At 42.0% G+C, this 24,691-nt stretch overlaps 2 protein-coding genes across 17 annotated transcripts in view; one reads left to right on the forward strand and one right to left on the reverse strand.

The window, feature by feature from the left end:
• The window catches only part of LOC311526856 (uncharacterized protein), a gene marked incomplete at its 3' end in the record, with an annotated part of 147,313 nt that extends 135,235 nt beyond the window's left edge, over positions 1 to 12,078 (forward strand). Inside the window, exon 5 of the mRNA XM_084640328.1 lies at positions 11,695 to 12,078. Within this exon, the coding sequence (XP_084496454.1) occupies positions 11,695 to 12,078 (384 nt within the window). The remainder of the gene's footprint in view (positions 1 to 11,694) is intronic.
• RBFOX1 (RNA binding fox-1 homolog 1) overlaps positions 1 to 24,691 on the reverse strand; it is a 2,420,635-nt gene that overhangs the window by 1,909,172 nt on the left and 486,772 nt on the right. The window lies entirely within an intron of this gene.

The following is a 24,691-nucleotide window of genomic DNA, read 5'->3' on the forward strand; positions in this document are numbered from 1 at the left end:
ACAATAAACTTGGCCAGACGCTTTCTCTACAAACAGAGTCTGTAAATTTATTGGACAGTTCGACTGAGGTCTGCTGTCTCCGCTATCTGTGTGGAGCTGAGACAGCACACTGAAAAAATACCCAAACATCTCACCACTCTCGTGACACCAACCACTAATCTGGTAAGTAAGTGAGCTGCCCTCTGTAGGAATCGCAATCTAATATGGCAGAAAAGTACATGCCTGAAGAATGGGAACAGAAGTAAAAAAAGGTGGCTACGGCAATGCAATCACCACCTCACAATAAAAGCCAGGTTCTGGTTAAACTTAAACTGGGACCTAGATTGGTGCCTGTCAGAATGGGAAAAAGAAGTGCACAGAAGAAAGAAGTAGCAAACAATACATTCACTAAATTGGTCAATTAGATAAAGAAAAAAATGAAACAGTTCACAAAGCACATTAGAAGACAGGAGCTGTGACTCAATCACAGGGAAGTAAATAAAAAAGAATTTCAAAGTACAGAACCAAAATTAAGCAGGTTAATACCTAAAATTAATGCATTAACAAATGGAGTTGCCCAAAAACAGTTAACTGCAGCATGGAAGGGCACTCCCACAATCCATTTGGCATGCACACAAGAGCAACATACACCGGGGGAGCAAACTCAGGTTTTAGAAGAGCCGGTAACTACCCCCACTCTCAAAACCAGGATGCAGGTTCCCAACTGCTTCAACACACGAAACCACATTACTCACTCATAGCTAAAAATATAATCTTTCTCAAATATTTTTACATGCCAGTTAAATTTTCCTCTATATCCTTTCTTAGTTTGCTAAACTCACTGCTGCTGCCTGTACTTCAAAATATCTTAATAGAGTTAATCTCTTTTGGCTTAGGTCTACCTCACTTCCTAGGTTGTTCTTCCCCCACCTCTCTTCCTCTCCCCCCAGTCCCCTCCTCACTTCTGCTCTCTTTCTGTGTTTTAAAAGTTAAAAGTTATAGTTTTTGCTATATTATGTATTGGGCAGTTTGACTGAGGTCTGCTGTCTCCGCTATCTGCGCAAAGCTGAGACAGCACACAGAAAGAACACACACACACACACACACAGACGAAGCCAAACATCTGACCACAATCTGGAACCTTATTAGTGAATTTAGCCATTGCCTTTCAGTTAAGAAAATCATACTCCATTAGGAGATCTTATTGTTTTGCTATTCTCATCTGGAGTGAGGCAGTAGAATAAACTTCCTTCCTAGAGAGTTCAATACATTCTTTTTTCCTTCCTACTCCAACAGATGTGGCTCAAGAAGCAGGACATTCTCTTGCATCTGTATGAGAATTCACTCTTGGGGCTAGTACACCTCAGGATAAGGGGCCTACCCTTAGATAGGGGGGGAAATCTACATCTGTGCACATAAAGGGCAAGCCACAGATCCCAGGGATGCCACTGTGAAAAAGCATAGGACATAGGAGGCAGATACATCAAGGATCAAGATGGTCTTTTCCTTATTATAATAGTGGCTATGCTCTCAGTGTTGATGTTTTCCCTCTATCAGGCATCTGTAGGACTTATGAGACCTTTCACTGGGCAGAGGAGACAAGCTAGAAGACTCCAAATCAGAGTTGGAAGAGTCTTCTAAATAGTCAGTGGGCATCAGTGATGCCCATCATGGTGATGTCACCAGATAGCCCAATTTGTCCATAGGCTAATAGGAGCAAGACAATATCAGTAATGGAGCTGGAACCATTATCAGTTCCATAAAATTATCTCAAGAGGTCGAGTACCTCACAGAAGGGTTCATTACTTGGAAGCTTTCCACTATCAGCGCTGAAGAGCATGACTGAGTTGGTGTGCACACCAAGGGACACCTCGGTACCAACACTGAGGACATGGGATCATATCGGTACCAGTCCCACAGGCCTCTGCACCGAGGAAGGCGCCTGCTTTTTTTGTCAGTACTGAGGCTGCAGATTATAGTGATGTCTATCCCAAAGTTGTAGAAGTTGAGGGTCCTGGAACAGTCATTGGCACCAATACGGCACCAACTTCCTCTGTCAGCAGAGAAGCTGATACCGACAGGCAGAGGAAGTCTATCGCTGCAACATATGTTTGTGGGGTTGTCCGTACCAAAAGTGATGGTGTCACACTAGTGTCCATAAATACTGGACTCAAAGGCCAACTAACAGCCTGGGTTGGATTCAACAGTACAGTACTGAGGTGAGAGGATCCCAGTATTGGAGAAACATGGGTTGACAGCCCAGCTCTACCCTGGGTCCCTGAATCTTGTGGGCATTTGTGAGCCTGTCTTTGACAAATCTTGCTTCGATTTAGAGATACCCCAATCCTTTCTTTGGGTCCTTATACATGGGACCTTGGGAGACATGGATCGATCCCTACCCCTTCTTGGGGAAAAATCTAAGTCCAGGGATCTGACTGCTACCAATGTCAAGGTTAAAGACAGCTGGTCCCATGGCCCAAAGAGGATCCCAGTACCAACTCAGGCCTCATAGCCTGTTCCATTAGATGAAGATCTCTAAAAATTGCCCTTCTCTTTTTTTAAGGAATGGCAAAGTTACACATGTGCTTCTAAGCACAACAAGTGGCATGTTGGGGGTCATGGTTCAGGACAGAGACCCCACATAACGGGCAATGTTTGAAGCCCAGAGAATGCTGCCTACCCCTCCATGCTGAGTATCACAAACTAATTACAAACAACAATAACTACAGGCACTACTTGCTAAAAAAGACTATTTACAAAGGTATTAAAATTGTGATGCAGAGGGGAAAAATATGTGAGGAGAGGATTTGCACAGGGGAATCTCTGACTAAGCAGGAGGGTCAGCCTCTGAGGGGGCTATGAAGAGGCATAGGGTGCATGTGCATGCCACCATGACAGGTACTGCTATGGGAAAAAAAGTCTCCATTTCCAGTGCACTTGGTGCACATGAGTGGAGTACACATCTGCAACGACTCAAGGAAGAACGCTAGGTTAGTGACTAGTAACTATGGGTTACAGATCACTGCTTTATTAGAGTCAAATTCACCAGTGTGAAGAGAACTGGCATGAGTTCTATGCACCACTTAACTCACTCCACCGCCCCCCAAGTCCCTTTAGAAGTCCTATGATTCTTTTGTAAAACTTTTGTGCAGACTTGAGGGGAACTAAATGATTTTCTATTGGCACCTTACGGAGACCTGAATTTCACAGTTATTTTATATATATTCAGCATTTTTTCTCATGTTGGCAAACATTTAAAATCTCCTTATGCTTTTAAAAATATCTTGGTCTATTGGTGCTCTGTTTATAACACATGCAGCCACAAAACACCTGTAAATGATGACTGTAGACTGCCAAGTCAATGAGTCAGTACACATGGGCTAAAATAATTAAAGAACATTTGCAATTGGTCAGACAGTTATTGAAACTTATGTGGATTGAGCTAACCCATTTTCTAAAAAACATCAGGCCACATCTCACATTCCTAGTAGTGCAAGTGTGCATGGGACTCTGACAAAAGCAGCACTTTGCTACTCCTTATCCATGGGGACAGGGATGCAAGCATAGCAGCAATACTCTGAACAATGAATGTAATCAGATTCTCCAGAAATTTTGCATTATTCTACCTTTTTCTTCTGATCCACTTCCCAGACACTTAGCAGCTCCCTCTATATTTCACAATGTCCCCAAAGAGGCAAAGACAAGCAATGGAACTTATTCAGTACATCCTTGGACAGCACCCCTGTGGGGAGGTTCTTCACTATTATTCCTTTCAGTGGGACAGGCTTTGGTAATTCTTCAAATTATCTCCCACTCCAAAGAGGAACAGAGTTGGCAGTGACACTTCTAGTATCCCCAGATCTTCGCACACATGGTAATAATTCCTTACTTCCACTTACTGTAGAAGAACCACTAGCAGTCCCCAAAATAGGGATGGGTCCAGAATAGCAGAAATTAATGAAATCTAGGACCCTTTGACAAGTCATGACCCTGAATATGATCGTTAGTTTCTTTCAGTTCCGTAGGATGCAGCAATGTGGGTAGCTGCATACACCAGTGATTTATACACAGTTTTACAGTATCTTGTTTAAACTAAGTCCCTATTTGCAGCTATCTGGTATGGGGTCATCTTTTCATCCGATGAAGTGAGCTGTAGCTCACGAAAGCTTATGCTCAAATAAATTGGTTAGTCTCTAAGGTGCCACAAGTACTCCTTTTCTTTTCACTGAAAGTATCTTTCGGCAGTATAAAGAGAATTTTATTAGTATGGACAAAGGTGCTGACATTAAAGCAATAATCTGTAATTGGAGTCTGGTTATTTTGTGAGTAAACTGGAAACATGCATCTCAGTCAATTCCCTTTTATTTGGCTAAAAGAAAAAATCGTTGACCTTAAAATACAAATGTTATTAAGAGAGGCACAGTTTTGTCAGGATGTTTTGATCATGAATTGTGATGACCATTATGCTTCCAATTTGAAAGGAAATTAAAGCCTTATTGCCAAAAAGGAAGGTGTTTGATAATCCTGTAGTTTTTGCAGACACAAACACTGGTCGACCAGTCATTCAACTGGAATCTATGTGTAAGCAGTGTCAGGATGAGCTCCACCCTGACATCTGGTGGTGAGGTGTGGCAAGTTGTGGAAAAGAACTTCAGGGGCCGATCTCATTTGCATAGGCACACCCACCACGCCTAGAATGAGACCATAGCTGCCCAAATGGTCACTTTGGCTGCTGTGGGATCCCCAGTGTCTCTGTTATTGGGGCAGGAAGAATAAATTGTTATTACCCTGATTATGGGAACTGTGCTTGGAACTGCACGTGGCCTTTTGTTATGATGGAGGGATTCACCATCAACTAAGTAGCACTCGCTAGGCAAGGGTCATGGGTTCCAAAACTGTGTGAATGGAGAGAGGCTGGGGACAAGTATTAATACTTGGAGGCATGGGCCCCTTGGTGAGGGTCTTACATGCTAATTGCACTTCCTCCTCTCTCCACTGTGGAATATCAGAGCTAATTTTGATTTCATTAGAAGTCTAGTTATAGGCTGCTGAGCTCACTTTGGGCTGACAGTGCACCAGCACTGGGGCTTCCCCTATTATAAGCTGAATTCACCTAAGAGCTGAAATCACTGAGTGTTGTGTTAAGTAGTGGGGGAGCCTGAAGATATATTGTGGAGCAGTTCGATGCGGCGCAGTGTGTGGATGGCAGGAGCTGCTTGTGGGCCGTGGAGCTGAGTGAAGGAGTTCGTGGGGCGGCTGGCGGAGCGGAGCGCAGCTGAGCGAAGGAGTTTGTGGGGCGGCTGGCGGAGCGGAGCGCCACTATGGAGCTATGGGGCGGTCAGCTTCAGATCACGTAAGGTGCCTCTTACCCCCGTCCCATTTCCACCCAGGTTGGGAGGTAAAGCTCCGCAGATAAACTTTCGAACTCTGGGGCTGCCCTGACCAGGGACAGAGACTTTTGGGGCATTGGACTTTTGGGACTTTGGGTGATTTGGGGTTGCTGGACTCAAGAACCAAAGGGAAAAGGGCATGCCCCAATTTGCCTGGGGTGGGTTTTTTTTGCTCATGGGTTGTGTTATGAATCCTGTTGGTGGTGTTTCCCCAACATAATGCCACATTGTTTCTCTCTGTTATTAAAAGACTTTTGCTACACTCAGACTATGTGCTTGCGAGAGGGGAAGTATTGCCTCGTGGAGGCGCCCAGCGGGGGTGGTATATATTTGTCCCAGGTCACTGGGTGGGGGCTCGAGCCGGTTTGCATTGTGTTATTGGAATGGAACCCCTAGATATTGAACCCGGCCCTTGTTGCTGCCAACCCTGATGGGCAGAAGGGTTACATATGCAAACTGTTATTCAAGCTTAGCTTTCATTTAACCACACTTCTGTGCAGCTGCTATCTGAAATAAGAAAAAACAAACAAATCCAGAACAACAAACAAGTCAGCATATCATGAAGAAGGAGTCTTCCTTCCTGCATCAGTATGTCTGGTGACCTCAATATATACACCTAAGAACAGCATTGTTTGTTAGAGATGTTCAAAAATATTCTGACAAAATGTTTTTTCATCAGAAAACAGGGTTTAGTTTAAAAAAAACATTTTGGTAGGAAAATCCTCTAATATTCAGTGGAATTTTTGTTCTCATTTTTCAGACTTTTTGAAATATGTTGGTTTGAAATTGGATTTTTCCCTGCTTTGTGACTCTTATCCAACTTGTATTAGCTAGAAAATAGTAAATAAGCTGAAAGTGTTACCACTTAAAAGTGAAAGTGTCATTGTTAAAACTGAAAAATATTTTCCCAGTCTCACAGTTTCCCACCCTTTTCAGGTTGGAAACAGTAAAAGTGTGGGAAAACCGACATTTTGCCACCTTATCAGTATATCTGGACAAGCTAATTTAAAAAGGGGATATTTTCATTGGAAAAATTCCAGTTCTGTGGCTAAATATTAAGCATAGACCATAAGACCACCACACAACTCATAAGCCAGTGGAAAGGCAAGCTCTGTTAAACAGACATGGTTTTATACTCTCATGCCAGTTTCAGGAAAGCTCTGTATTAGAGAAGCAGAATTTGTGCCATGCAAGGCAAAGTTAGCTACTGAACGATAAATAAAACTTCCTCTTACAAATGAATAGGCAGCACAGAGAGACAGAGTTTTGCTCATTCAGACACACTTCAGTCCCACTCAACCCCCACTTTGCGAACATTTTCTATGTTTAGTCTTGGCTACAATCACTCTGGCTCTGCTGGGAATGACATTTGTGTGTTTTTAAATGTGTCAGCAGCAACCTTACATGTAGCAACTTTTTGTACATTTAGTGGGAGTCATGAGCATGACTTCTTCTACAGTGCACTGGAAATTCACCCTGTAAGTGCCTAGAATATTCGGAATTCATAAAGCAATCTCCCCCTCCGCCCCCACCCCTTTGACATAAGGACAGAAACAAATCATCTCACTAGCTGCAGGCAGGTTAAATGCCCTGAATTACAAAAAGCAAATCAAGTTCTTCTCTTGTCTTTCCTCCCAAACTGCAGCAAATCACAGAAAGCCATGGCCATAAGAGGGCACTGGGACAGTGGTTCCCAAACTTGTTCCGCCACTTGTGCAGGGAAAGCCCCTGGTGGGCTGGGCCGGTTTGTTTATCTGCCGCATCTGCAGGTTCGGCCGATCGTAGCTCCCACTGGCCGCGGTTCACTGCTCCAGGCCAATGGGAGCTGCTGGAAGTGGCGGCCAGTACGTCCCTCAGCCCACGCCACTTCCAGCAGCTCCCATTGGCCTGGAGCAGCGAACCACAGCCACTGGGAGCTGCAGTCGGCCGAACCTGCGGACGTGGCAGGTAAACAAACCGGCCCGCCAGGGGCTTTCCCTGCAAAAGCGGCAGAACAAGTTTAGGAACCCCTCCACTAAGAGAATTGTGTCATTTAGCTCACATCACTGGTGGTATGTATGCTTCTGCTCCCCATTCCCCTTCTTATGTCCTCCCTATACTCATCTCTCGCTCTTTCCATATTTGTTTGCCCCCATAACATCTATTACATCTCTCCTTTTCCCTGTTGTCTGCATATGGCCTCTAGTTCCCTTTTCCCTACTCAGTTTTCTCTCTTCTTTCTGTTCCCCTTTGCTCAATCTTTCCCCACTCTCTGTGTTTGCCCCCATCACAAATTCCCCTAACTTGTTCCAATGACAAGTTTTTTGCAAGAAGTTACCCATATATTGGTCATATAATGTATTCTCTGCAGAAAAAACTAAACATGTTCTTTCCCCCACACCAAAAAAAAAAAAAAAAAAATCATTGAACTCTTTAGGTTTTTTTCAATGAAACAACAAAAATCATTTTTGATGAATAAACCAGAGTTTTAAAGAAATAAAAAAAAATCCATTAAAAAGGCCTCCAAAATAGTTTCAAATAACTTGATCCAGAAGTGTGTGGAAAGAAGCTAAAAGGATCAGTTTGGCCTCCTCCCACTTATTAACACCATTTGCTTTCTGCACAAGGATTCTCCTTCCTCAGGTCCTCCAACCTGCCTCTGATCACCATAGATCTAGGGATCAGAAATTAATTTTGGAGTTGCAAGCTAGTTTTCTTGAGATCCCAAGCTGTTGGCCAAGGAACAGACACCTTTGTACATGAGGCCACTGAGGCCTAGTCTTAGAAAGGGTTTCCTGGTGTTGCAATACTGGCAAACCCCACTTCTGCTGCATCCAAGAGTGCTAAAGGAGTTGGCGGATGTGATTGCAGAGTCATTGGCCATTATCTTTGAAAATTCATGGCGATCAGGGGGAGGTCCCGGACGACTGGAAAAAGGCTAATGGAGTGCCCATCTTTAAAAAAGGGAAGAAGGATGATCCTGGGAACTACAGGCCAGTCAGCCTCACCTCAGTCCCTGGAAAAATCATGGAGCAGGTCCTCAAGGAATCAGTTCTGAACACTTAGAGAGGAAAGTGATCAGGAACAGTCAGCATGGATTCACCAAGGGCAAGTCATGCCTGACTAATCTAATTGCCTTCTATGACGAGATAACTGGCTCTGTGGATGAGGGGAAAGCAGTGGATGTGTTGTTCCTTGACTTTAGCAAAGCTTTTGACATGGTCTCCCACAGTATTCTTTTCTGTAAGTAAGTTAAAGTTAAAGTAGTATGGGCTGGATGAATGGACGATAAGGTGGATAGAAAGCTGGCTAGATTGTTGGGCTCAACGGGTAGTGATCAATGGCTCCATGTCTAGTTGGCAGCTGGTATCAAGCAGAGTGCCCCAAGGGTCGGTCCTCGGGCTGGTTTTGTTTAATATCTTCATTAATGATCTGGAGGATGGTGTGGATTGCACCCTCAGCAAGTTTGCAGAAGACACTAAACTGGGAGGAGAGGTAAATACGCTGGATGGTAGGGATAGGATACAGAGGTCCCTCAACAAATTAGATGATTGGGCCAAAAGAAATCTGATGAGGTTCAACAAGGACAAGTGCAGAGTCCTGCACTTAAGACAGAAGAATCCCATTCACCGCTACAGACTAGGGACCGAATGGCTAGGCAGCAGTTCTGCAGAAAAGGACCTAGGGGTTACAGTGGACGAGAAGCTGGATAGGAGTCAACAGCGTGCCCTTGTTGCCAAGAAGGCCAATGGCATTTTGGGATGTATAAGTAAGGGCATTGCCAGCAGATCGAGGGACGTGATCGTTCCCTCTATTCGACATTGGTGAGGCCTCATCTGGAGTACTGTGTCCAGTTTTGGGCCCCACACTACAAGAAGGATGTGGAAAAATTGGAAAGAGTCCAGCGGAGGGCAACAAAAATTATTAGGGGACTGGAACACATGACTTATGAGGAGAGGCTGAGGGAACTGGGATTGTTTAGTCTGCGGAAGAGAAGAATGAGGGGGGATTTGATAGCTGCTTTCAACTACCTGAAAGGGGGTTCCAAAGAGGATGGCTCTAGACTGTTCTCAGTGGTAGCAGATGAAAGAACGAGGAGTAATGGTCTCAAGTTGCAGTGGGGGAGGTTTAGATTGGATATTAGGAAAAACTTTTTCACTATGAGGATGGTGAAACACTGGAATGTGTTACCTAGGGAGGTAGTGGAATCTCCTTCCTTAGAAGTTTTTAAGGTCAGGCTTGTCAAAGCCCTGGCTGGGATGATTTAGTTGGGGATTGGTCCTGCTTTGAGCAGGGGGTTGGACTAAATGACTTCCTAAGGTCCCTTCCAACTCTGATATTCTATGTCATTTTCCTGAACTAAATAGACTATAGTTGCAAAAGCACTTTTTTTTTTTTTTTTTTTTTTACCATAACTGGGCCTACACTAGGACTTTTTAGGTATAGAAGTGTGGTAAAAATAAGCACTCCCCCACCCCAATTGATATTATTATGTTATCAAAAGTTTCTAATGTAGACCTGACCTCAGAAATCTTCCTCAAAGTTGAATGATACAAGGAAAGTTCCAGCCAAAGTTTAATATCTGGTAGGAGGAATTTCCATCTCAAGTAAACTCAGTTCCTTCGACGAGAGAAACCAGCCAAACAGAAGCATCTCTTTAGCTCTTCTCATAATAGAAGAGCAGGGGGAAACCCAATAAAATTAAAAGGCAACACATTTAAGACTGATGATGAAGATGTGACATTATCTGATTAAAATATGACCACGTAGATCATTGTTGCTATCACGGTTATATAATCGCAACAGATCTTTTACAAAGTGTATCAAGTAAGGTGTCAATGGAAAAGTTATGAGTTGTTGAATATGATTATGCCATTTGTATGCAAGTATCATTCTTGTATCTGAAGTTATGAATATTAATTATGTACCTGTATTTCAAATGTTTGCTCCTGTGGCAACACCCACAAGGTACTTAGCCTGCACATCTTGAAGGGACTATTCAAGTTAAATGGCCCATCGAGGAACACTTAATTCACAATGGACCATGGAAAATGCCTATCTGCACTTAATGGACTTTCATGTGAACATTCTAACTAGAGTTATGGCCTTTGCTATGACTAAGCAAAGCATGCATAGACATGTGACTTGCCCATGTGACTCCAACCACTGTCTTGTTACCTGTAATTTTCCACAGTGAGAACAATGGGTTTCCCTTCACTTGGCAGAAGCTATAAAAGGCCCTGGAAACATCTCCATTTTGCCCTCTTTCTTTTGGCTCAGGCCTCTGGCCTGTGATGAACTTGTACTAATGCGAGCATTCTAATCAAGAGACTGAGGCCCTTCCAATGATTTGTAAGCAACCAGAGACTTAAACAAGCCAGCAGTTTATTCCATCACTGCTATAAGTCTGATCCAAGAACTTTGCAAATGGTGTGTCTATTTGATTCCTTTAACCAATTTTAACTCACACCTTTCTTTCTTTTTCTTTTTTTTTCATAAATAAACCTTTCGATATTAGAAACTAAAGGATTGGCAATACCGTGATTATTGGGTAAGATACTGACCTGGGTATTTGGCTGTCCTTTGGGATCAGAATAATCCTTTGGTTGATGAAATTGGTTTTAAATAACCACTTATAATTAAGTCTAGTGTCCGGATGTTGAATCCAGGACTGGAATACCTAAGGAAGCTGCTTTGCTGACTTTTTGTTAGCCAATGTGGTGAGACAGAAGTTTACTTTTGTTGCTGGTTTGGTATATCTCATGGAAGAATAACCACCAGTTTTGTGTGTCTGCCCTATTTCTCAGCAGTTTGTCCTGAATTTGGTATGCTCGGTTGTGACCGATGAAGGCACAGTGACAGTAGCATAGTCTGGCTAGGATTCACAGAACCAGGTCAATTAAGCTTTGGATCAGAACCCCACACTACTAAAATTTGAAATTGAGAGTTTTAAAGGTTAAAGATCAGTGACCATGAGCTAGAAGACATTAGCAGAATTAATCAATCTGCAAACCCTGAGAGAGAGTCTGTGGCTTGAACATGAACAAAGACTGGCAGAATGCAACAGAAGCAAACCTTGGCCCTGCTGGAAAAAGGAGCGAAAGTGAGAGTCAAACAAGCTGAGGAGAGGGCTCACTAGATGCAACAAGAGACTGCCAGGCTTAAGCTCCAAATCAAAAAAAGCTATGGAAGAACAGCAGAAACTGTAACATCTTGGAAGTCTAGTTTATAACAATGTTGGTATGTTTGATTATGACATGACATATATGTTTAATCAGGTTGATGTCATAACCCAGTCCCAAAGCGAGTATGAATATGACTCTTCTGTGTTATCTGTGACTAACAGGGAGGGAGTATGACTAAGCAGTTGTCTGTGTTTAATCAATTACACTATGACCAGGGAGAGGGTGTATCTAAGCTTGGGAAGGTGGAAAATAGCTGTTTGTCTGTGCAAAAAATAAAAAAAAGTTTATATGTGAATGACGTTTCTGAATGTTTATCTAATATCTCAGAAGTGAATCTGGAATTAAATGAAGCACAGAGAGAACTCATTGATCAGGAAAATGTTTCTCTAGTGCAGATTAAAATTGATGGTCAAGTTAAAGCCCTAATTGAGGAAGAAAATGGTAGATTTTTTTTTGTGGGTGATGGATTGTTGGCAAGTAAAGCTTGTGAAAGTAAGCCTGAACAAGGCAGAAGTGATTTGTTTAAAGTAGTTCAGTATAATTAGCCACTATCTGTCGAGAATAGCAGTTTATCTGTTGGGAGTGGCAACTTGCCTGTTAAGGAAGTTGTCCCACTTTCTAAGTACATGTCTGAAAATCAGCCGTGGGTGCTGGGACAAAGGAAAGGATATATCCAATTGTTTGTCTGTTAAGAATAGCAGTGTGTCGGTTTCAAAAGTGTCTCTCTCTAGCTCTTTGTCTGTGAAGCAGACAGAAAACACTCCTCAGCTTTTGCTACTTGAGAATTTATCAGTTGCCCCTGAATTGGTTCTGGATTTAACTAAAGCCCAGGAAAGAAATGTTCCTAAGTTTGTGTCTGCTAGAGAGAATGACATTGTAACTAGGTCACACCCAGTTAGTGTCATAACAAAGTCCCAGGGATCAGATGATTCGGGTGCTTCTATTTTGCCTGTTGCTAGTGGGTTGCTGAGTAAAGATATGACAACTCTGTTTAGCCAGGTTGATATCATGGCCAGGGCACAATGAAAGCATGAAGGTAATCTAACTGTGTTACCCACTGATAATGTGGAAACTTGTAACAAGGAGGTGATGGTCCCTAAGCTTGTTTGTGTTGAGCCTGGTAACCTACATGTTGCCAGCAAGAAGGGCTGTAACTTTTTAAACTGTGGAGCGTAGCACCTTGCCTGGAAGGGGGTTGTATAAAAATCCTCCTGTTGTGCCAGAGATGATTCTGGGTGTAAGGGAAACTCAGAAGAAGTGGGTTGTGGCTCAGCAGAGCAATGCTTCTGTGGAGCAAGATAAAGGTGAATTGTTGCTTAAAGAAGCTCCTTAGGAGAAGAATCCTCATAGTAGTTTTTGCAAGCAGGGGTGTGGAAGTGATTTGATTGAGGTAGTTTCAGTTCCTAACTGCCAGTCTTTCTCAGATGTGAATGGATCCACTGACCCAGCTTTAGAAAGGTCCAGTATGGATAATGTAGAGAAGGTGTCAGATGGAATGAAAATTGTCAGGGAATTTGAACAGCCCTATGATGACCAAGTGGCTGTGCTTGACTAGCTTGTTGGGGAGACAATGTTTTTGGAACATGAATGTCTCCATACTGATGTGTTGAGTAAAAGTTCATGTTTCAGGTTCAGAGGGAAGACTGGGTAGCTGAAACTACAGAGCAGGACAGCTGTGCAGTTAATCTCTTAAGAATACAGGGGATGGCAGGCAAACTTTCATCTCTAGACACTTTGGATATGTGTTGTAGTCTCTTAGTGGACTTGACATCTGATTCCATGTGGAAGCAGAGGTTGGTAATGGAAAGACAAAAGAACCTTGAGTCTAACATGCTAGTGAAAATGAATGGTATCTCTTTAAAAACTAAGTCTAGCCTTGGGATTGGTAAAGGTTAAGGATCTGAAAACATAAACAGGCTAGTGTGTGTTGATGCAAATTACCTTACTGACAGTGCGGAGAAAGACTTGCCCATAGCTGTTAGCAGAGAGGTCACAACTAGCCAACAAACGGATTCTGTTACACAAGAGAGCTTAGATTTTGACCCTCCAGGACAGCGAGGGAGGGAAAAACTTTATCCTTCAAATGAAAGGAATGGATTAACCCTAAACTACCAAAACCCCAAAGGAATTGAACAAACTGACCTCAAAAATGGTGTATCTAAATGAAAGATGTGGCATGACAAAAACGATTGTAAATATATACGTGTAATTAATTTGATGTTAATATTAATGCTAATGTTAACTTTTGTAAGTAATTTGTGGCTAATACCAAAAACTGTAAAAATGTACCATGTGCCTGATCTTTTGGCAAAACCCTTGAACACGTTAAGAGTGATACATAAAAACACACTTTATGTTAAAGGGCTTTGTGATGATACTGACATTGCACAGCTAGTGCCTGTAACCAGTCTTGAAACTGTATACAGGAGAGAAGACATTACACACCTGATGTGCTGTATGAGAAGGGAAACTGAGGTACACCTTCACATTGTTTTCATGGCTAAATGCCAAGATTCCTACAATGTGGAGAACATTAATATCTACTTTGACTTGATGTTAATTGGGTTCCAAACATTTGCAAAAGCTTGTATGGATAGCTATTTTCTTTAGCTCTTGGCAAGATCACATGAGACATACAAGAATTATACTGCAAGAGCAATCCAAGCAGTAGTAATACAGGACCAAGAACAGAAAGTTCCTATGATGCATTCAGCAGTATCCGGGGACTCCCCTTTTTGTATCAGTTTTGCATTGGGGGTGTGATGTTATCCGATTAAAATATGACCATGTAGACCACTCATCATTAAGTCTAGTGTCTGGGTGTTGAACCAGGACTGGAATACTTAAGGAGGCTGCTTTGCTGACTTCTTATTAGCCAGTGCGGTGAGAAAAGTTTACTTTGGTTGCTGGTTTGGTATAACTCATGGAAGAATAACCACCAGTTTTGGTGTGTGTCTGCCCTATTTCTCAGCAGTTTGTCCTGAATTTGGTATTCTCAGTTGTGAACCATGAAGGCTTGGTGACAGAAGAAATATTTTGTTTGTTTAACCACAACACACAATTAACCTGTGGAAATCACTGCCACAAGTTATTGTAATGACAAAGGTGTTACAATGAAATGCATATTATGAATTATTTGTAACCATAGAAGGCACTTACCCTAGAAAAAGCTCAGTATAAAGGGTCTCCACAAGAGCTGGTTATAGCTAGTCATTATGGGTAATTGTACAGGTTATGCACTACATTTTTTCTGGAAAGTATATGAGCCATGTCCAGTGGACACTTGGAATAGTCAGACCTATTTGAGGTTCCTCTGTGTAGCACAGCAGCTGCACAAAAAGGGTGTTAATACCTAGGCCCACCTGAACTAGATAGACCATGGATAATTTTGGGATCCTGTGTGCCATGTGTGCAAAAGTTAGTGTCTTCCCAGGTAAAAATTACAAGGCAAAGGCATGGAACAGTGTGCTAAAAGCAAAGGGACATAGACCAAGGGTGAGGGCAAAGGGAGTTGTTTCTTGGTAACAGGACTTGATTCAGTGATGTCTTAGCTGGGATTTCTGCAAGTGGAATTGTTTGTGTGAATTTTTGGCCATTTCTGTTCGAGGCAAGAAGGATATTTTGTAAACACATAAATGACACAACAAGGTGCTCGTAGTCTGTCTTCAATTTATCTTCCAAAGGGAAAATAATGCCTTGCAAAACCTCCAAATCAGCGACCACTCAGTAAAGACCCAATAATGTTATCAAAGTAAAAAGCTGAGGGTAAGGATCAGATGAATAATAAGAAATATATTAATCTCCCAACTGGCATACCAGTACAAGGGATATTAGTTCTCATGATTCAGCACAAAGACCAATCACTAATTGCCTGAGGATTGGAAGAAGCTTCTTGCATAGGCATTGTGACCAAATGCACCCTGTATTCACGCTGCACACACTAGTGCAATAATCATTATACAAAATATGCCTTGTGAGGTATCATTTGAAAACTAATAACTCATGGGTCAATAATATCATGATGAAATGTGTGTAGCAACATTATATGTAAAATTATAAAGTTATAAACATAAGCTGAAATGAAGTCTGAAGTATATTTACCAGATAAGTCTGGGTAAGCCAGTTTCTCAAAGACAAAGGAGAAGCTGACGCTTCTGCCCAGGTGTCATCAAAGTTGATTGGCAATCACTGGTCATTGGCCAGTCTTTGGCAATGAAGTGGGGCAGAAACAGGTCAATCTGCATTATAGCAAGCAACAGCATGCAACTTCTTTCACCACAAGACTCCATGTTTCCATCCTCACAGCAGGAAGGAACTTTGTCTATGCATAAGCCTCAGGAAAATGCATTTCAAAGGGTTATTGGACTATAAATGTGAAGGGCAAAAATACCCATTTATCTTTCTCTCTCTCTCTCATCTAAAATGACAAAAGAACAAGCCTTTTGACTTTGGGAGGGATCCTGACATGCACATTTGGCCAGCAACGTTGCTGGGAACATGTGGTAAGGATTTTTCCTTGAACCAAGTCTACTTTGTTAAGTTTTATCACCATAAAGCATTTTATCTCAATTTCTCTTGTAACCATTTCTGACTTTAATGCCTTGTACTTGTACTCACTTAAAAGCTCTCTCTTTGTAATTAAACAAACTTGTTTTATTCTTTAATCAAAACTAATCCAGTGCTGTGATTAAACTGAATTGTGTGGGTAACACATTAAAGTAGCAAAATTCTGTACACTGATCTCTTACAGAGGCAACAGATCTCCAATATCTGGACTGTCCAAGTGAGGGCTGGCTGGTGCAGAACACGTGTTTTGGGGGAAAACTGGAACTGGGAGCAGGTTGGGGTCACCCTACAAGTAGTAACCAAGGCTGCTGGAAGCTGGAGTGTGACTGGTGTGCTGCTGACAGGCTGCTGGGGTCAGAGTTGCTGGCTCAGGCCTGTGGCTATACACAAACACTCATGGTGTAACCTGCATGCTGATAGGCTGATTGTGAGTGACCCAAGTTGGAATTTACAAAAGCAAAGCATTGTGAAGTACCAAGGTTGCAGACCATGTGTGACAACACCTCATTGGTCTGGATTGTACCCCGAATGTCTTAGACATGTTCCTGAATAATTGTCTATTATGGGGGCTTCATGATTTTTGTCTGAATCATCTGGTACCAAGCACTATTGGAAACATGATACCAGACCATTTGTCTGATCTGGTATGGTCACTCCTATTTTCCTGATGTCTGGAGGCATGAGGAGGACATGGTTGAGAGTCAGGTAACCCTGGGTTATGACTCTGTCTCTTCCACTGATTTATTATACAGCCTTGGGCAAGTTACATCAAACTCTGTCTCGACTTCCCCATGCGTAAAACGAGAATACCCACCTATCTCCCAGGAATGTTGCGAGGATTAATTAGTTGCTAACTGTATAGTACTCTGCACTCATAAGGCACTATAAAAATGCAGCACTCAGTCATTAGAGGTGTATGCTTATCCCTACTGACACAGGAACTCCAGAGAGACTTCACAGTTCAGCAGAGACAGGTAACTGTTTCATTAATAAATGGCTGAGATTTCAATGCTAATCTGTTAGTAGTCAATACCTGGGGCCAAGTAATCATTAGATCAGATTTCTATCATACTGTACGATGAAAATACCTTTGCATAGCAGTATAGAAAATACTTGTGCCATTTGGAAGGGGATAACAAAAGGTGAAAAGGTGTTTACAGTAAAAAAAAGGACTGCTTTAATGAGGAAAACTCCTCTGTATGTATTTCTTGTTGGAGAAATCCAAATACTAGATCCTCCATAAGTCATACCTTGGAATATGAAAACCACCATGAATGTGGAGCAATACTTATTAATGAGATGGAGTATAAACCCTTGTCAGAATTTGCAACCATTTGCAAGTTTACTTCTGCTTAAATTATCAGTCCCACTAATGCCCTGTGAACAGTTCATATGTTGGACAATAAAGCAAAGCCAAGTACCTTCATACTGTAGCTGAAACATGGATGAACTTTGAGACTGGAAGAGAGCTATTATCTGGGTTGTGAGCTGAGACTGGATTCCTCTTTTTCTGAGTCTCAGCTCTGCTCCTCAACCCTGTGCCTCAATTCACCCATCTGTCAAATATACCTACCTCCTTAACAGGGTTGTCATGAGGGTGAATTGTCTAACGTACTTTGAAATCCCTTGATGAAAGGTGTGAAGCATTGTTTTCAGTAACTGAATTATTCCTTATCCATTTATGAACAAACTTTACCACCTTCATAGCATTTATTGATTTAGTAATTTTAATCTGATAATAATGATCACTTCTCCCATGAGCGTAATGCAGCCACTTCTGGAGTGAAATATAATAACCATTATAACAATGCTGGGATGACCACACAATGGTGGTGGGACAGGTAGTGTAGAAGAACATCATTTTGCCTAAGAGATAAGTATCAATATCCCCATTTTACAGATGGGGAAACTGGAGCATGGAGTGGGGACAAGGTCACTCAGCAGGCTAATGGCAAAGGTGGGAATAGAACTCAGGTCTCCTGTATCCCAGTGCAGTCCTCTATTCACTAGGCAACACTGCCTCCCCATAATGCTGTCTACAATTGCAAAATGTCATGCTGCAATGTTTAGATATTGTAAACCTGAGAGTTTATATTTCATCCGAAAGTGGACAGCTCCCACAACACAGCAAGGTGCTGTGATATCATGGTGATGAAAATGGTAGAGAGACACTAAACAGAACTGAATAGTGCCTCCACTTCCGATGCCAGGCTGGGGTGTTAGCTCACTACTGAATTGAAGCACATTTATGAAATTGCAACCAGTACAGCCAGTAGTACCTTGCTATTATCTGTTAAATTCAATCTACGGCTTGACTGGGCTAACCCTGCTTAGCCTGGGAGATCTAAAGAGATTGCAGTCTTTGGTGGGATAGTTCCAGGCCATTCCCACAGTTAAGGGTGTGGCTTGGGCAACCTTTATATTTCCAGTGTCACTTTTTCTCTCTCTGACTGGTGCTCCATAGCAACATGAACTATCCTGGGAGACAGCACAACCAGGAGAAGTGAGAGGTCAGTGATGCAGCTCTAAATGAAGTCCAGCGAAAAGCTAATTCTAATAGCCCCTAATGGCCAAAGCACTACAATATTTTATTTGATTTGCTATTACATGCTTACTCTCCCATGGTCACGAATCACATCTCTGTTTTTATTTCCTTTATACACTCTTCAGCTCCCTTTTGTCTTCTATTCCTGCTCTCATCTTCATCACTTCTATAATGCTGTCCCCTACACTAGAACAGTTTCCCTGAACCCGTCTCTCCAGTATCCCCTTCTTGTCTCTTCCAGAGCCTTCCTTAAAAACCATGTCCTCAAGCAATTTCCTTCTCTTCTCAAACAGCCATCACCAACCAGCCTCAGCAATTCAAGTACCATGTGTGTGAAGAACACAATCAACTCACCAAAGGACTGTGATGACACAAGGCAATCTGTATACCAGCACCAGTCTGACCCTGGGGCTCAAACATGAGATGGACACACTCAAGTAGGTCTAGTTACAGAGTGGTCAGCCTGCTGTGATTAACACAGACAAAACACCTCTCTTATCCTTCCATCCCCTTTCCTCATGCGGAGCACTAAGCCCAGCCAGAGAAAAACTGTGCCAATAACAGCACTGTGGCAGCTCTTTTGTTTAATTTTTGTAGTCTTCTTCAGCTTCACAGTGTTTTCCACCAGCTTGTTCTCCAGCAGTCACTGTTAAGACCTTGGGATGAATGCCTGGCTCCATGAAAATCAGTATGAGTTTCCCCATTGACTTCAGTGGGGCAAGGATTTCACCCTTGCTACTGTTATTTGTTAGAAAAAATGCTTCCCTTTTACTCTTTTGGATTCTTGAAGCTTTCCCTTCAATAACTATCCTTCTACAGGTCTCAGAGTAACAGCTGTGTTAGTCTGTATTCGCAAAAAGAAAAGGAGTACTTGTGGCACCTTAGAGACTAACCAATTTATTTGAGCATGAGCTTTCGTGAGCTAAAATAAATTGGTTAGTCTCTAAGGTGCCACAAGTACTCCTATCCTTCTACAGCAGATTTCAGTGCTATTTACTAACAGGGAAAAGTTGTGCCCACTAACAAACATGCACAGCCTTCTCTCCTGCTAATTGCAGTTAAGATCCTCATGATGATCCAGATTGCAAAATGTCCTTTCTAAAATTAAATTAAACTAAACCCTGGTAAAGGAATTAACTTTCCTCTTATTTCATGACTGATCATTGGGATTTTTTATATTTTGCACACACACAGACACAATCCCAATGATTGCCCACGAAATAAATAATTTAAAACCCTTTTTCTCCCCTCATCCCCAGATCATGATGGAACCATTCTCTTAATTCATTTTGAATGGAGGAGAAACTTGTAAGAGGAAAGTTCATAGCTTTACTATTATATATATATATGTCACTTTAGAGGAATGTGTAATTTGCTACATAGTAAATTGCTGAAACGAATGTTGTGTTGTCATTATTTATACAATATGTATATGCAGATTTGCACCCTTGAGCTGTAAAATGCAATCTTATATTCTGTAAGGAAGAGTCATTCAGTGATTAAAATATGATCAATTTTCTTAAAAGTAATGCTAAAGCTGTGGTTCTTTCAGGAAGGACTGCCCATGACTGGCAGTTTCAACCACCTCTGTATCTCTGTGGAGACAGCCAACCCTTAAGGCAAAGACTGGTAAACAGGATATCTCAGAAAAGACATCATATCTAAGACAAATTTTCCTTTTCCCTCTAAGAAATCTTTTCACAATGGTAGTAATATTTGCAGATTGTGATCAGACACTCATTCTTTTACAAAAAAGGAATTTATGAGCCTACTTGGCAAAACTAAAGTTTATTTTCATTCCCCGCCCCCAATTGTAATCATCAGCTGCAGTATTTTTTTAAAACCAATAATGGATCAGAATTCTCCTTCCTATTGATAATTCAACATATTAAGCACAAGCCAATCAGGAAATTATCTCAATGAATAATAAGTCAAAATAATGCAAGGTACTTCAGCTCATATTTGGCTGATGCTTTTAAGACTGGTCTTTAGGAAATAATAATGCTATTTTGAAGATTCATCTACTCATAACGGACACTCCATGACAAATGATTTACTTTCAGACCAGCAATTTATAAGACCAGGTGGAAGATGGGATAAATTTAATGAAAGTTTCAAAACATAATAGGACTAAAGGCAATGTATCAGTTTCTGAATCTCCAATCAAGAAGGTAATGTCCTTAATGGTTTTTAGAGATCTGCTTCTCAGAGCTATCATGTTAACTTATCCGACTCCAAGCAGATCCAATCATTCCTAGCCTCACTTTTCCCCCAATGCCAAGTTATGAAATCCCATTTATCTTTGCTGTGTAGAATACTATAGCTACAGCCAGAACACATCCTTGCTATCAGGGAAACAAAGTGCAATGGAGGCCTTATGATACATTTATTAACTGCTTAGTTTTCAGAGTAGCAGCTGTGTTAGTCTGTATCTGCAAAAAGAAAAGGAGTACTTGTGGCACCTTAGAGACTAACAAATTTATTTGAGCATAAGCTTTCATGAGCTACAGCTCACTTCATCGGATACAACTGCTTAGTGTTTCTTTAATAGAAGAATATAAATGCTGCTTCTACAAATGACCAGGGATTCACTTATGACTGTGGCTGGAGTTTACTAGGGCACTGAACACATTAAAATAGATGTTTACTTTCACCAAGGGAAAAGTATACTCAAAAGAAAATTTTTTTTCACAAAAAGAGATATTGACCAAATCTTGATTCTCAGACTGTAATCCTTGTCTAGACTACACTACTCAGTTATGTCACACATCTGAGAAATAATCATGTGAACGTTGTAGCTAAATATGCAAGCCCCAATCCTTCAAATTGTTCCATATGGACAGAGTTCTGCCCACACAGTCAGCTAGCAGCATTGGGGCCAGAAGTATATGAAGAAAAATACTGATGAAATGGCAGTATAACTCTTTGCTTGACATAAAAATGTCCAGCAATGTTCCCTTGTGAATTAAAATCAGGAGGGCAATTTTAATGCTATTCACAACCTCTTTTATTCATTTATTAATGAGCCTTTAGCTGATTTACAAGAGTGAAAGTTGTGCTTTATTCCCATGTTGTTTGTGGAAAGCCAAAGAATCACTAATAGTGACACAAAACATTTGCATAATCATTTTCCTCATGCCCATTTTGAAAGGCTCTTCCTACTATTCACATAATTGACTCAAACAACTATGAATGTTTGTGGATAAATCACAAAAAGGAAAGGAAAGCTTAATGTTTGTAAAATGTCATCCAGTCAAAGAACAGAAACAATGCTATGTGACTTGTCACCATTCAGATATAATGTGCAACAAATATGGAACACACACAGGGAGAGCACACTGCAAACAATCCATATGCTAAAATTTCTTAAGATTATCTGAATAACCTGATTATGGATAATTTGCTAACAGAAGAAAATAGCTGAAAATACATTTTTCACAGCTCATAGTTCACACAGCACTGCTGAGAAGCTTTGCTCGCATTCAAAAATTAAATTTGCCTATCGATGTACATTTCTGAAAAATAGAATGGCACTATTGTTTAGATACCAGACTGTCAGTTATGGTTCGTGAAAGTGTAATCTCTCTCAGAATTTCCCATCAGTTGGAATTTTTCCTCTGAAGTGAAACAGTATTATTTTGTGCCTGTCACAGTTCAGTTTATTCACTGTAGTGGTAGCTGTGTGGATCCCAGGATATTGGAGAAAGAAGATGGCTGAGAGTGCAGAGATGTTCATGGACCATTCTACTTTGAACAGTCCCTTACAATATGCACTAACTACCTATGCTAAACAATCTTGCATTTTGCTGTGATGCTGGGAGTACCTTTTCCAGACCAGAGGAAGAGCTCTGTGTGGCTCAAAACCTTGTCTCTCTCACCAACAGAAGTTGGTCCATAAAATGTATTAACTCACTCTCCTTGTCTGTCTAATATCCTGGGACTGACACAGCTACAACAATGCATGCAACATGGTTCAGCTGGTCAGTTAAACAGCTGAGAAAACATGTTGATCACTGTTAAAGTTCAATTCAATTAAAGGTATATTGAAAAGCAGTTATTTGTAATTACTCTTTATTTCTATAGCCATGTATGTCATAATTAAAAAGACAATCATTATTTATTATTTGTATTACTGTAGCACCTAGGAGCCCAAGTCATGACCCAGAACCCCATTGTGCTAATTGCTGTACAAATTGAACAAAAACATGGACCCTGCCTCACAGTATTTACAATCTAGGTATAAGACATGAGACAATGGGTGAATACGGACAGACCAATGAATGAGTACAAGGACACAATGAGACAGCATCGGTCACCATGGTAGACAGTGGTCTCAGCACACCACTGTAGGTGGAAAAAAATTAGTGAGTGCTTAGCACCCACCGGCAGCCAGCTCCTCCCCCCACCCCGAGTGCTTCCCGTCCACCAATGGCCCCACCAATCAACTCCTCCCAGCACCTCCTGCCCACTGTGATCACTGTTCCATGGTATGCAGGATGCGTTGGGAGGGAGACAGAGGAGCGGGGATGTGGCGTGCTCAGAAGAGGGGTCAGAACTGGGAGGGGAGTGGGGCAGAAAGAGGTGGGGTGGGGGGTTGAGCATCCCTGGGGCCAGGAAGAAGCTGGCACCTGTGCCTAACTGTTGTCAAGTTTTTTGTAGGCCTCAAGGGAAACGGGATCTTTAAAGGAGGAATTTGAAGGATAATGAGGTAACTCCGTGGATATTCATGGGGAGTTCCTCCCAAGTGTGAGGGGAATAATGGGAGAAAGCACAAAGGTGACTGAAAATATAACAAATGTGTGATGGAAGCTGGTATCATTGGCCCATCAGAGGCAGGAATTAATATATCTATAGTCAACGAGAAATGATAAGTAGGATAGGAATAGGCCTTGAGAGTGATGGCAAGCAATTTATGTTTGATGTGTTACAGAAGGGATAGCCAGTGAAGGGACACAAAGAGGGATGTGGGGACATAGTTAAAGTGATGGTCTAGGAAAATTATCTTTGCAGCAGCATTTTGAATGGATATGAGTGGGGCAAGAGAGCATTTGTCAAGGCCAGAGGGAAGGACGTTGTGAGACACAAGATGATGAGAGCCTGGACAAGAGTTTTAGCTGTGTGAATGGCTAGGAAACACCGTATCTTAGAGATACTATGCACAAAGAATCTGCAAGATATAGACATAGCTTGCATGTGAGGACCTAGAGCAGGGGTGGCCAACCTGTGGCTCTGGAGATACACGAGGCTCTTCAGAAGTTAATATGCGACTCCTCGTATAGGCACTGACTCCAGAGCTGGAGCAACAGCACCAACTTTCCAATGTGCCGGGGGTACTCACTGCTTAACCTCTGGTTCTGCCACAGGCCCTGCCCCCACTCCAACCCTTCCTGCCCCTCTCCCCTGAGCTTCCATACCCTTGCCCCTCTCCCACTCAACCCCCCCCCCCCCCCGAGCTTCCTGCACACCATGAAACAGCTGATCAGGAGGTGCGGGGAGGGAAGGGGAGGTGCTGATCGGTGGGGCTGCCAGTGGGCGGGAGGCACTGGAAGCCGGGGAGTGGAGCTGATCGGGGGGCCGCTGACGTATTACTGTGGCTCTTTGGCAACATACATTGGTAAATCCTGGCTCCTTCTCAGGCTCAGGTTGGCCACCCCTAACCTAGAGAGAAGTCTGAGATGAAGATGATTCCCAAGTTATGGACCTCAGTGACAAGCAGGTTGTGGTGTTGTCCACAATGATTGAGAAAAGAGGTGTGCGGGGAAGGCTTTGGAGAAAGATTAAGAGTTCTGTTTTAGCCAAGTTGAGATTGACTTGATGGCTAGACCTCCATGAAGAGATGTCAGAGAGACAGACTTAGATTTTAGTTTAGACAAAAGGAGACAGGTTTGGAGCAGAGAGATAGATCTGTGAGTTGTCAGCCTAGGATGGTAGTTGAATTTATGTTTGGGGATGAGATTACCCAGAAATAAGGTAGAGAAGGAGACAAGAAGGAGGACCAATGACAGATCACTGTGGAACCCCCCCTTCCCCAGAAATGTGGAGAAAGG

Source organism: Lepidochelys olivacea, assembly GCF_965140295.1.
Source record: "Lepidochelys olivacea isolate rLepOli2 genome assembly, chromosome: 10".
Taxonomy (NCBI): domain Eukaryota; kingdom Metazoa; phylum Chordata; order Testudines; family Cheloniidae; genus Lepidochelys; species Lepidochelys olivacea.